General features: G+C 42.5%; 1 protein-coding gene across 1 annotated transcript; it reads right to left on the reverse strand.

Annotated features, from left to right (window-relative positions):
• Positions 1–2,365: 2,365 nt before the first annotated feature.
• On the reverse strand, positions 2,366–13,288 carry fbp2 (fructose-1,6-bisphosphatase 2). Its single transcript, XM_070964378.1, has 7 exons — positions 13,071–13,288; positions 11,603–11,765; positions 10,634–10,726; positions 9,575–9,715; positions 8,457–8,594; positions 5,364–5,483; positions 2,366–3,231 (listed from the first exon to the last, which is right to left on the reverse strand). Exons 1-7 carry the CDS (start codon positions 13,241–13,243, stop codon positions 3,046–3,048), a joined length of 1,014 nt encoding a protein of 337 aa, XP_070820479.1. The 5' UTR covers positions 13,244–13,288; the 3' UTR covers positions 2,366–3,045.
• Between the last annotated feature and the right edge of the window lie 715 nt (positions 13,289–14,003).

Genomic DNA, 14,003 nt, shown 5'->3' on the forward strand with positions numbered 1-14,003 from the left:
CAGGTGGATATGGTGATTTTATCACAAGATGATGTGAAGATCAATATGCCATGTATCTGAATCATAACTTTACAGCTACATTTAAGTCGCACTTTTCCAAAGGGTCAGGTACTGTAATAAAGTGAATACACTTAAAACTGTTCTTTTAGACGTTTTTCACAAATTTTGAAGCATTTCTGTATGTTAATATAACCTTTAAACACACGTTTTTCAGTCATTTATAGTGACATATTGTATATACACAGCAATCAGAGGTCACATCATGCCGCTGAGTGGTACAGTTAGCTGCTTTACTAGTGTGAGTTGAACTTTATATTTATGTATATTTTAAATACATTTTGAGGTACTTGAACTTTGCTCCAATATTTCCATTTTATACTACTTTGTACTTCTACTCCACTACAATTCATGCAAATATTACTTATATTTATTACTTACTTACTTATTACTTTTACTTGAGTACATCAATGTAGTACCTTTAGTTACTAGTTACTTACAAAAGAGATAAAACTTTATTGATCCCTGGGGTGAAATTCACAGGCTACCCATCAGGAAGTAAAGCACAACAAAGATGAGCTCCAACTTTAAAGGACTTTAAATATAGTTTGATGCTAATGCTAAGTACAATTTTGAATGCAGGACTTCTACTTGGAACAGAGTACTGTTATACTGTGGTACTGGTACTTGTACTGAAGTAAAAGATCTGAGCGCAGTGAAGATCTCCTGTTCATCTGAAAATTCTAGGTCAGACACTGACCCATATCACAGTGTTAAATTACTGTTACACTATTACTGTCTTAACAGTAAAGCTGTTCAGAGTAAAGGAGTGTACACACACACACACACACACACGCACACGCACACACACACACGCACACACACACGCACACACAGACGTAACACATCTACCTCAGAGTTCAGTCCAGGCTGATATGCAGAGCAAACAGCAGCTGGGTGAATGTGTTGAGCAACCTTAAAAAAAAAAAAAAAAAGGGACAGGAGCCAGAAGGAGAGAGAGAGAGAGAGAGAGAGAGAGAGAGAGAGGGAGAGAGAGAGAGAGAGAGAGAGAGAGAGAGAGAGAGAGAGAGAGGGAGCGAGAGAGAGAGAGAGCGAGAGAGGGAGAGAGAGAGAGAGAGAGAGGGAGAGAGAGAGAGAGAGAGAGGGAGCGAGAGAGAGAGAGAGAGCGAGAGAGGGAGAGAGAGAGAGGGAGAGAGAGAGAGAGAGAGAGAGAGCGAGAGAGGGAGAGAGAGAGAGAGAGAGAGGGAGAGAGAGAGAGCGAGAGAGGGAGAGAGAGAGAGAGAGAGGGAGAGAGAGAGAGAGAGAGAGAGAGCGAGAGAGGGAGAGAGAGAGAGAGAGAGAGGGAGAGAGAGAGAGAGAGAGAGAGAGAGAGAGAGAGAGAGAGAGAGATTAAAGGGTCAGTTCACCGAATCCCAAACTTTTTCCCACTTACCCCCGATGGTGTCCAGCCATGCAGACAGTTTCGGTTTCATGCTCCAAAGCTTTGAGATATCTGCCTCTGAATCTTCTGCTGCTGCTCCAAAACAATGGAGGTCAATGGTTTTGTTGTTTTCACAGTGATGAAAAAAATCTACTTAAAGCAGCTTAAAACTTAAAGCATCTCATCTTTACAGGAACAGCCTCCAGGTTAAAGTTCCTTTAAGGACCAAGACGTCTTGTCTTCTGCATTTTTTCTGGCGGGATTTCAAATTTAAAATACAACACACGTTGTAAATTTTATAGTCTGTTTCCAGTAGACTTATTTAAAAAGTCCCCACCAATTTTTGTCCAGGCATTGCATTAAATAAAAAAACAGTCCAATAATTGTACAGTTAACTGAATAAATAAAAGACAAGGTGTCCAATCAAAGCATGAAATCATTTTTAAGAGGAGTGTTCATTGAGGGTAATTTACTTTCATTCTTTACTTACTGTGTATTTTAATTATGTCATTAATTTTGTACGTTTTTATGGCTTTATTTATCAGTACACTGCTGAAACAAGCAATTCAAACAAAAGGAAACAAGAGAAGAGAACAAAGGAGACTAGAGAAGGGAACAAGGAATGGGGGAAGGAAAGAAGGGAACAGAAGACAGAAAAGAAACACAGAATCAAAAGAAGGAAAGATGGAAACTAAACAAGGAAACAGAAGAAGGAAAGATGGAATGACAGTTTCTGTTGGAAGTACTTTTAACCAAAAACATGGATTTAATCTGATCTGAACTACTGATCACTTGGCCAACAAGTGGAAATTCTACATGGTAATAAACTAAACATCAGTGTGATCCAACAACTGCGTTTGATGAACACTGGAAATTTAAAAAGTCATTCATGAACTTCCATTAATGATCTTCAATCAGAGCCAGACTGAGTTTCACGTAGAGACGTTTTAATTGCAATTTGTGACAAAACATTTACAGCAGCAGAGTGAATGTGAATGTAACTGATATTAAAATAAGTTTCTACATCACCGTTGATGAAATAAAATACTGGAGAATAAACAGTGGACTCGGCTGGAGCATTTTGCATCATGCAGGTGGAATAAGATGGACTGTGACCTGAAGTGTGCATCAGGTCAGAAAATGTAGGTTTTATGGACAGCTCAGTGAAACGGCTTCAGGATGCTGCTCGGTGCAGCTCTTCCCTGAGACTATACAGATTCCAAGACCTCATTAGTGAATAAGAAACTGGACTCCTCCTCTTTCTTCTTACGGTCAAAATGTGAAGACGACTTGTGCAACAGAGAAAAAAAATGCTGCGATTCAGGGAATTCAGACACATTTTTATCTAATGAATCTAGATTTGTTCTAAAAGAGGCACAAGGACAAGCTGAAATGCACGGAGCGCTGAAGAGGACACTTTTTCTGCATAATAATTATTCCTGATCACAGATCACAGAATGATACCAAACAACTCAAACATTTAGAGTGATTGCAAAATAACTTCCCTCTGATCTCAAGAACGCACACTTATTACACGGAGTTCCAAAGATAACTAAGACTGCACAGAAATATTGGAAGATCCTGACATAAACGCGGCTGCTGCAGCTTCACTGGTGCTTCTTGACAAAGGACAGGTACTCGTTGACGTCATCAGGGGAGCCGACCACGAAGGGCACCCGCTGGTGGAGCGACTCAGGCTGAACGTCCAGGATCCTCTGAGTGCCCGTGGTGGCGAGGCCTCCCGCCTGCTCGATGAGGAAAGCGATGGGGTTGCACTCGTACAACAGCCGCAGCTTTAGGGAGGAAATTTAAAGAAAAACATCGTTACGTTTCTGGGGGGTTTTTTTTGTGTTTTTAGGGAGATTTTCGCTTGAATGACTTTGTTCTCCATGACTTTGTTTTTCTGTCTGCAGCAGTCAAAGTGGCACATTGCAACCTTGATTCCTAAAGAGCTGGGACGCTGTTAAAGACTTAAATAAAACCAGATATGATCATTAGCTAATCCTTTTTGACTGACATGACTTTTTGATATACAAGTGAAAACAGCACAAAGACAATATATTTCATGTTTAACTTCATCAGCTTCATTGATTGTTGTAAATATCTGCTTATTCTGAATTTGATGCAGCGACACGTTCAAAAAAGTTGGCACAGGAGCAGCTAAAGACTGGGAAAGTTGTGGAACGCTCCAAAAACACCTGTTTGGATCATTCCACAGGTAAACAGGTTCATTGGTAACAGGTGTGAAAGGGGCATCCTGGAAAGGCTCAGTCGTTCACAAGCAAGGATGGAGAGAGGTTCACCACTTTGTGAACACATGATTGTATAAAGGATGCATGGGCTACTTAAAACTGGGCTACATTTGGCTGAAATGTGAATGTTTTTTGGTTTTCTAGGTTACATATAACTGTTCTGACTACATGATGAAATAGTTTTCATGCTGTAATTGAACTTTGTCTTACTTATTCTATGTGATTTGTAAAGCACATTGAACTGCCGCTGTGTTTGTGTGCTATATAAATAAACTGCCCTGCCGACAAGTCCAGAGCGTAACACATAAAGTTAAAGGTCAGTAATTAGGATGTGGGTCATTATGAGACAAACTGTTTACTGTAATGTTTAAGGAGCATTGAGGTCAAAGACTCAATGAGAAGCTGCAGATTAAGCAGGAGTTCCTCTTCACTTCACTACCTGCTGTTACCACAGTCTAAACTAGCGTCTTGTTGAATGCTTTGTTTTGTTATTTGAGCTCACTGATACTGAAACACTGTGAGAGATCTAAAGAATGACAGCATGTCCAGATAAATGGGTCACAGAGAGTCGCCCCACCTGGAAGAAATGTGGGTGTGAGTTTGTCATTTATCTTTATGACCAGCCTGGACTGTCTCTGAGCTTTATTTATCTCAGGACGAGAAAACACCTCCAGCTTTAGGTTACACCACTGCAACACCCACTGTGCAGTCTGAGAGAGTCATTAAACAGAGCACCAGTGCCTTGTGTATCAGTCAGCAGCCGATCAGGCAACACAAAAAGAGCAAAGCCCAGACTCTTGGAGCTTGGACCTGCTGCGCTCATTAATAAACCAGCGTGAGTCACTGGTTTGACAGCTAACTGTCTGCTGTATAATGGTAAAATGTTTCGGGCTCCAGGCTCACCACTTGTTTGTGTTGAACATTCTTTTAAAGCACAGCCAGAGTTCTTGTGGTGACCATGTTTTATGCTTCAAATCTGTTTTTGTTTCTGGCATTATTTAAAATTTTTTGATATGTTTAAGACCTTGTGGCTTTCAAGGAAATCACAAACATCGTCATTCTTATTAAAACCCTCTCAATGTCCTCATATTCTGTATACACACCGTGTCCTCCGGGTCTAAATGACCCGCCTTCACTAAACCCCCAAAATAAAGCAGCTTTATTGAATTTTAAACACCAAATTACCAAACTTGTCATTTGCCACAAACTATGTGAATACCAGTTTTCCCTCTTCACATGGCAGAAAGACTGCATTTATTCAGCAGACACCACTCGTTTCTATGGCACTGTTATTCTTTACTGTATAGCAATATTTGTGTAGTATTTCTATAGTCTAAGAAAGTAGCAGAAGTTTGCAAAAAGTAGTTTTGAATGCATTTTCATTTATCCCAATATGTCAGTTGTGTTTTTTTTTCTTGTTTTGTTATCAAATCGTAGTAGTCTTGAGTAAGTGTGAAAGAGTTTCTGCATCCCATAGACTAGCTGCAGCCCCACCTTGGGACCTGTATACACCTGCTAAGAGTCAGTCTCATTCATCCTCTCCATATTTTCGAAAACCCTCCAGATTTGTCATCTCCAGGGTTTTTTTTTTCTCTTCTGTTAAACACAGCAGGCCATTTTGACCCAAGGACAACGGGAGGGTTTTAAGAGGCTCTGTGAGCGTCAGTGTGTACCTTCCCTTTGGGGTTCTTCTCGTTGGCGGGGTACATGAAGATCCCTCCGTAGGCGATGGTGCGGTGAACATCTGAGACCATAGAGCCCACATAACGAGCTCCATAGGGGGAGCTGCCATCCTGCAAGAGGCAACAGTACATTTTAATATTAGTGCAGCAACAGTCTTGTTCTCCTCACTGTTAAATATTCCTCCATGAACAGGGCCCCATGTAAGGGTTTAACCCCAGATTTCTTCAAAGCAGGCACACAAATGTTATGTATCGTGAGTGACACTTAACCCAAAATCCTTTTAATACACATGTCCCCCTACAGGCTTAAATGCTGGTAGATTTCAGTGATGATAAGACCTCACTGTGGACAAAAATATGCACAGAATATGGCTGCATGAAGAATCTTATGCCTAAGTTGAAACACTTCACTGCATAGTTTTCATGACATCAGCAGGTCCAGTGCACCAGTGCAGTGTTTGGTGAAAATAATGTGAAATCTCAACAACTGGTTCAAAATAAAAAGAACCACATTCCTTCCATCTGCACGCTGACTGAGAGAGTTTCTGATTTTTGTGACCTTTGCCGGAAATGTCTGTTATTGGTTTCAGCTGCTTTCCGATATAATAATTCTTCAGCATAATCCAAAGGCTCATATATAAACAGGTCAGTCAGGCAGCTCATTTGAAAGCTGCTGCGTCAGCAGGCTTGTTTTGTTCACAGATCATGAGCCGTTCTGACCCGCTGCTGAGGAAAAACAGGTCAACAGGTCAAAGTCCACCTGCAGCAGCCGGGACATACATTAAGGGAGGGGACTCCGTTTCAACATCGCTGTTCGGTTCAACAAGTGGACTTTCAGGGTGCAAAAAGTGTGTCTTTAATTTATTTCGCCATGTTCACTGAATCCACACTTTACTGCTCAAAGTCCTCTCTGACTTGTTAACATAACAAAACAGCACAGTGTGTGAAGGAGAGTCTGAGTGGAGCCGCCCTGACAGGAGCTTCATGCTCAGGCCGGCCCAACGTGACACAGAGTCATGTGCTTGCTGAGTCACATCCCAGTCATCATGAAGGTGTGTGTGTGTGTGTGTGTGTTTGCTTGTGTAAAGTATTTCCCAAAAGCAGACCCACCCACACTACGCAACACTCTTCAAAGAGCATCTCCAGCTGACCACAGATGAAACAAGAAATGTCTGAAAATAAATGAAGAGAAAACGAAGAAGACAGAGCAGAGGAAGTGACAAGAGAGCGTGGGAAAGATTGTGAGGGTAAAAATGATCTTCAAACAAAGTGCATGACGGCTGAACGTGACAAAGTGCTGATCTGGCAGCACGGATCGGGTGGTATTAACCTGAGTGTGTCACTATGAGATGACATGCATGTCATGCCCGTGGCAGATGGTTCAGGAAGTTATAAAAATGTTTGTGGAATCTGAAGAAAAATAGTAATTATAACATCTATTTTCCAGGCCTCAAATTTGAAAATCGTTCTGCACCTGCCACCTGTGGCAGCGAGTTGACAGCAGCAGGGTTGTTTTGGCAGTTGGAAGTCCTTCTTTGCAGCAGCATTTGCATTCCAGCTCAACCTTGCGAGACAAGTTTTGACTGTTTGTTAAAGCAACGCACATGTGACAGTGAGGAACGCTGTGGTTACCGCTGCACTGTGCTCCGTCATCATGGTTGTATGAAATGTAACGTGATGATGAGTGTTCAACCAGTGTAGGCTGAAAACTTTGTAACCTTTGGTGGAAAATGCTCTGAAAGAATCCAGATAAGATGCTAAAACTGACGGCCGCTTCCAGCTGCAGACACATGACTGGACCCTGAAATTCATTTGTTTCCTTTTGGTTCTGTAACACACTTTGAGCTGCAGTCTGTGCACTGAAGGCACAATATAAATAACACTGATGTTTGTACGTTATATTCACCTTCAATTAGTCCCTTAAATAGAATAAAAGCCTTATGTTTAGCACCTTTTAGCAACAATTCAAAGTGCTTTACATGAGATACAAAGAAGAGAAACACAAGGGAAAATAAAAGACATTTTAAAATAGGGTTTTAAAACTGTCAAAAGTTGTCTCACCAGGCAGTTTTAAGGCCTGAGAGCTGGAGCAGACCTGTAGGTGTGTGGGAGTTTGTTCCAGATATGTGGTGCATAAAAACTGAATTCTCCTCAAGAACACTTGGTAACCAATGTGAACAGCCACTTAACTTATCCATGTTAACGACAAGCAGTATTTCATCATCGTTTGGTGGAGGTGTGAATGGTAAAAATAAAATATTACAAATATCTGTGCAACTGGGGTCAAGAAGAAGCCTCAGAGATGGACATTCAGACCCATATTTCATGAACGTGAGCTTCATCAGCACACGCATCGCTGATGAAAAGGATGCTGACGACCAAACAAACTTTGCAGTCATGGCTGTGATCGTGCTGGAGAAGTGCTGAGTGTGGACATCAGAGTTTCCAGACGAGAAGCTGCAGTTTCCTGAGGAACAGCATGTTTCCTGACATTACTGTGTCACCATCCTGCAGCTCAGCTGACCGAGCTGACGCCTTTCATCCCGTCCGACCGAGTCATGCTCGACTGACTGTCGCTCACATGTTCGGATCAGGATGGCTACTACCTGGTTGTATGAAGCATCTTTACGTTAACCTTTTAACCGTCCTGAAAATGACAACACATGTATGCCGAAAAGAAAGAGTAAAAGCAGCTTTTCCTCTTGAGGTGGAACATGAATGTACATTATTTCTCCAACTCCAATCTGCTGATAACCTTTGAAACAAGCAGCTTTTCTGTGCTCCCAACCAGAAGCCTCATGTAAACTCATTCTCCCAGAGCAAACGCTCGGTCAGGATTCACATGACGAGTGCGAGAGGCTGCTGGTGTTTGAAATCCTGCCTCAGGACTGAGCATGAGCACAGCTGTGTTTCAGCAAAATGGATGCTCTGTTAGGAAACATTTCTGTCGTCTCAGCCATCAGATTCATACCCACAAACGCAACGTAGAGCTGATCAATGTCCAAATTTGCCTCAAATCAAAAGGGGGGTTGTGTGTTTGTGTGTGTGGAGTAGTTTCTCTGTGAGTTGGGAACACGCTCTCACCTCTGGGTACTTCTTGTGCTTGAGGTACTCGTTGATGGAGGGGTGGAAGTACTTGGCGTAGCCCTCATTAAGACTGTAGATCTTCCCCCTCTGCTTGATCTTCACGTTCCTCTCAGTCAGGATGAACTCACCGATGGCCTGACGAACACCAACGTAACGTTTAATAATAATAATTACATTTGTTTTTTGTAGCACCACTCATGCAAAAATGCAGCTCAAAGCGCTTTACAACAAAGAAATCACATGTGGCAAGTGCCTCACATGAATAAAAGATAGAAACACACTCAATAGGGAAAAAATATAAGTGCCGCGGTTGGTGGAGCGCATGCTTGAAAACAGCGCCACACTCTGGTTTCCTTGGGTTTCTGGATGCACAACAACAACAAGGTTACTCACAAACATTCAGTAAATCTTTTCATCCTATAATAACGAAAGCTGCTTTTCCGAAGGCAAATTCCCAATCATCTGCTGTTGCCCCTGATTCCTTGTGGATTTCTACTTGTGAATAAAGCTGAATCTGGCATAAGATAAAGAATACGATATGGCTAAATCCATGTGTGAATGGTGAGGCTTTTACTGACTGAAAATAATGCTGAAAAATTATTTACAAAGGATAATAATTGTGCAAAAATTAAAAAGGATGAGCTCAAGTCGGTGACATCAACCAACAATAAATACAAAAAAGGCTGAAATCCTTACATCTGCCTTGAAGTTATTGTCTCTGCTGATTTTTACACTAGTAAGTTATACTTATGCTGGATTTCTTAAGGATTGATATAAAGTCAGTGAAGGTGGCACACTTTCTGCCACATAAAAAGGGACTGATGTGTGTTTATTGTCCCCCACATCCCTGACTGCACTGTGCAGATCTGCGACACAGAGGAATGACTGACAGGTTAATATGTTTTCTCAAATAAAAGCAGCTCGGGGGAAATAAAAGCATCTGACAGTAAACTGTGACAGCAAGAGGCACAAAGGGAGAGACAATAAAGCAGAGTCAAGCAGAGTATCAAAGAAGAAGACAGCAGTGGGCCTCAGTGTATCTCACTTCCTTCCTCTCATTTCGCCATCACAGAGCACTTTGGACACGCAGATCTTCAAGATTTAATAGTACTCACGGGGTCCAACATGAAGAAGTTGAGGCCAGCGCCAGTGCTGAGGGCCACTAGGGTGGCGCTGCCGTACAGGGTGTAGCCCGCACACACGATGTTGTTTCCTTGCTGCAGGGCATCTTTCTCTGTGGGCTCCCCCTCTGATACCTGAGTGACCCGCCGGGGGAAACAAACCAACTCAGGAGAAAACATCAACAGTGGTGTCCTGCAAACACTAACACTAACCTAGTGAGGGTGCTCCATAGGAGCAACAGCCCAATGTCACTGATTTTACTATTTCAAGCCTGGAAATGCATCTTGTTTTCTCCCACAGAGGCTCTACCCGTACACAGTGTGTTTGATGTGCAGCTTTGTGTTTGAGATGTTTAACACGACCAGTGTGAGAAAGGTAAATTGTCTGCATAGTTTCTCCTTTTCTTGGGCCAATGCAGCAGAGTGTAAAGCTGCAAATGATTAATGACTCACTTTGGATGCAGCTCAGCCAGCAGAACCCTGAGTTACCTGGACAGCAGTGCCTCCTTGTGTCTGGGGAGCGTTACTGCATGTTCAAACTGTGGATTTCCACTCTTCAGTATCCTGGTCTAAAGCTATTCTGACACTCACATCCTCATATTTCATGAAGCGGGATGATTGTTGTTATGTCACAGTTAGCAGTTAGTAGTTGATAAAAGAAATAAGTTTGTTTTTGTGCCTGTTTTTCTAAATGTATTTGTTTGTTTGTTTTTTTAAGATATTTCTCTTTCTTTTGTGCATGTAGAATTGGTTTAGTGACAAACTGCATAATTAAATGAATTCGGAGAAGAGTCATGATCATATAATCAGCCATTTCATCGACAGTCACAGTTAAAAACCCCGGTTAGGTCAGTTTCGCTGCAGGGATTTTGTATTCTTTCCTACTGCAATACATGCTTTCCCTAAGAGTTTATTATGTCTGGAACGAGCCTCATGAACTTTAACCCTGTGTTTCTTTTATAACTTTCTTACTTAATATGAACATGTTGTGATATGAGAGTACTCATTCCAGCGGCTGCGTGCTTTGTGTGTCATCGCAGAGGTCAGGCTCACCCGTTTGTAAATGGCAAATATGGTGCCGATAGAAGCCAAGCAGTCGATGTTACTGGAGCCGTCCAGAGGGTCAAAACAGACCACGTACTTTCCCTGTGACAAAATAAATCAGGTCAGGAGTATGTCAGAAGGAGAAAAGACAGTGAATTTTGTTGCAATGCAAGAATGACAAGAAGGCTTCTAAACTGAAAAAGGTAACACCGTACACAGCGTCCAGTCGTGGCCGTAGATGTGATATTAATTTACTAAGCTCCTTTTGTTAGTCGGATCTGAATAATTTATATGTTCAGCAGCAGCCAGTAGTTTCATTTAACATGCAATATTCATTTAGAAGAAGACATGAAGACAGTCTGTTCACAGCGGGCACAACGTTCAAGTCTATGCAAACTGTTGTCTATGTGGACTCATTTTCAATTGTACTGTATTCAAGACCAAATAGTACACAAGCATGTGCTGGTCTTCCAAGGAGTTTCCAGAGCAGCACATTTCCAATATTCTGCGCTATATTATTGTGCTATATATTCCTCTAAACAAGCCCTCCAGAATGAAAGTGTCAGGATAAGCAGGTATAAGTCGTTCAGAGCGAGCAGCCACTGAACAGTCCCTCCACCCTATAGATACTATTAGATACTTGAAGACAAATGATCCCAGATGTCATGCAGCAGCTTCAAAAGAGATTCTTAAATATAGCATCATGAAAATGTAGAAATGCCAAAATATTTTGCTCAGGTGACCGGTGCACCTATAACATGCAGAGTTTAGTGATAGCAGAACAGGAATATCCACAGATTGTGTAATTATCTTATCTGTGGATTCTTTCAGCTGCACGTCGTAAACTCACACTTCAGTGGCACAAAGTGGAAACAAGATGGAAGAACTGTTTCAGACATCATCAGCAAACTGAGCTTTCAAAACCGGTCAACTAGTGACTCGTGGGACAGGTGTCCTCCTGCACAATGCAGCCCTCACCCTCTTCTCTTTGGGAGTGATGATGAGCTCCTTGTTCTCCTCGGACACCATGCAGCAGGTGCTGTAGGAGGCCTGCAGCATGTTGATGACCAGGTCGTTAGACAGCACGTCCAGCTTCTTCACATCGTCCCCCGTCACATTCACTGAGCCCGCCAAGCCCTGCCTGTGCGGACCAATCAGCAGCCAAGCTTCAGTCTCACACGCGGAAAACTTGGTCGAGAGACAGCTAGTTAGTTCCTTCAGCTTCAGACAGTGTTGGTTTGTGTCTGGTTACATAACTCCAGTGTGTTTGTGAATAATGATTCATTCTTTGTGTGTTGGCACAGTTTCAGTAACTCTCTCTCATATGGAACATTTTCAGGGCAACCCTTTCAGTCACATTCTCCCATTCGGATGCAAACATTCAAAAAATAGTCTGTAACACTATGATGCAGTTGTAAGCAGGTAGGAGTCAAACACAGCTGAAATAATAAAATGAATGATGTTGAAAATGCTGTACATACATCTGCATACAACTCCATTATAATCTGTTAGAAACCTTATAGTGCACAAATGCTTGAAGAGTTACCATTTACTACTGCATGAATATCAGCTCAGAATTGGGCAAATATTCATTTATACTTGACCTAAGTTTGGTGGTACTTCATGATCTTTAAGGGCTGGTGCCTTTCAGGTGTTTTATTCACTCTAACAGCATCAACAGGAGCATTTACTCCCAGGCGTGTGTGTCCCTCTCAACAAGAGTCACACCCATTAATGTAATGGTTACTGTATGTTCAGGTTTTGGTTGTGCAGGGCTAAGATTAAGGACAGGGCCCTTCTTGGATGTTAACATTTGTGAAGTCAGAAATCTCTTCAGCCTCTCAGTTGATTCACATGACTGTGCAGACCACTGGCTTCCCTCCAAGGTGAATTCCCTCAACAAAGAACTGGTTATTGTGCCACGTTTCAACAAATCAAAAATGTGGTGCAATCACGATTTTACCATGTTATCTTCTGCTTGACCAGACATTGAAAAGGCTGCACAATCTTTTCTTCAAGTATCTTCATACTTCCAGATTAGAGTGTTGAAACGCACCTTAACTCACGTAGAGCTCAGTCTTGCTTATAATACAGCAGCACGAAACAATCAATCATATCAGCAGACTGGCTCTGTTGCTCCACTGCTTCTGTGGTTGAATTAAGAAGGAACATACTCTTGGCTCCCAAATCTACTGTGCGAGTGAAGTGAAATGTCAAAGAGTCAGCTTTAGAAAGACACTGAATCCCTGCCAGCTCTGACTGCTGTTCTGCAGCTGACCTTCACCTCTGACCTCTCTGTAAAGGGATGCAAGCAACACAAGTCTTCAGTTTAAAAAACCTGCACCTCAGTCTTTGTTTAATCACATCAGTTTGTTATATGATGCTGCATATATACAGTATATATCACTGGTGCCAAATAAGCCTATTCCAGTACCTCAGTACTTACAGGTGGGCCAGGCCTGCCTTGCGCACAGCAGAGGAAATGGCTTTGATGGCAGTCAGAATGGAGTTGATGAGCTGGGTCAGCTCACCGGTCGCCCCTTTAGCCTGGCGGCCCGTCTCGATGACGAACCGGGTCAGGGTCCATACGTCCGTGTCAAACGCCGACTGGTCCGACATGCTGAGCTCTGGTCCTTCTGTCCCTCCTGGTGGGCAGCAGATCGGGTGGAGGACAGACAGTAAGTGAGTGACCTCATTACCAGCCGAGCCCTTTTCATACGCAGAGCCATGACGGCAAGCCAGGGGATCTATTTGTGAGTGCAGCGGAGTGGAAGAGAGCGCGCGCGTGTGTGTGTGTGTGTGCATGTGCATTTGGAGATGGGTGAGGGGGTGTCAGGTGTCGGCCGTAGAGGCTGGCACAGTTTAATCCTGCCAAGACAAGCACTGTTATTCATTTAGTCAAAAGGCTTGCAAAATGTTTGACACCAGTAACTTCAAACTTGGGTAACACGAGAGCTCTGAGGTCAGTTCTCACTAGTTTAACCACATTTGTTTGCACATGAACCTGAGAAGAGTCTGGTGCTGTGACAACAGAGGAACAACTTCCTATAACAAAGTTCAAGAGAGTGTTTTTTTAATAAGAGACATCGTGCAGGGATTGTTGAGGCTTTAAATGAACTGAGTGAAGATGTGCATGTGATCTTTGAGCTATTTACTCAGAACTATTCGTTTCTCTCTATGTCTAACTCAGCACAATGTCTACGGTTTAGCGTAAAGCTTGTTTTCATTCAGCATTTTATGCTCCCGAGCTACATGACACTTTGGATTAAGACTGAAGGAGATGTGAATTTAATATTAAGAGAGTAGAGGAAGACTCGGCTGCTGCATGTCGGTTTCAGCAGCTGAAGTGAGCTTTAAATGTCATTAGGGTTCTGTGAGC

The sequence above is a fragment of the Chaetodon trifascialis genome, chromosome 6 (genome assembly GCF_039877785.1).
Source record: "Chaetodon trifascialis isolate fChaTrf1 chromosome 6, fChaTrf1.hap1, whole genome shotgun sequence".
Lineage (NCBI taxonomy): Eukaryota > Metazoa > Chordata > Actinopteri > Chaetodontiformes > Chaetodontidae > Chaetodon > Chaetodon trifascialis.

Coding starts and splice junctions, on each gene's coding strand:
- fbp2 (XM_070964378.1), bottom strand. CDS start 13,243: ATGTCGGACCAGTCGGCGTTTGACACGGACGTATGGACCCTGACCCGG. Junction 9,716..10,633: donor TATTTGCCATTTACAAACGG/GTGAGCCTGACC, acceptor CGGGTCACTCAG/GTATCAGAGGGGGAGCCCAC. Junction 8,595..9,574: donor ACTTCTTCATGTTGGACCCC/GTGAGTACTATT, acceptor GGTGTTCGTCAG/GCCATCGGTGAGTTCATCCT.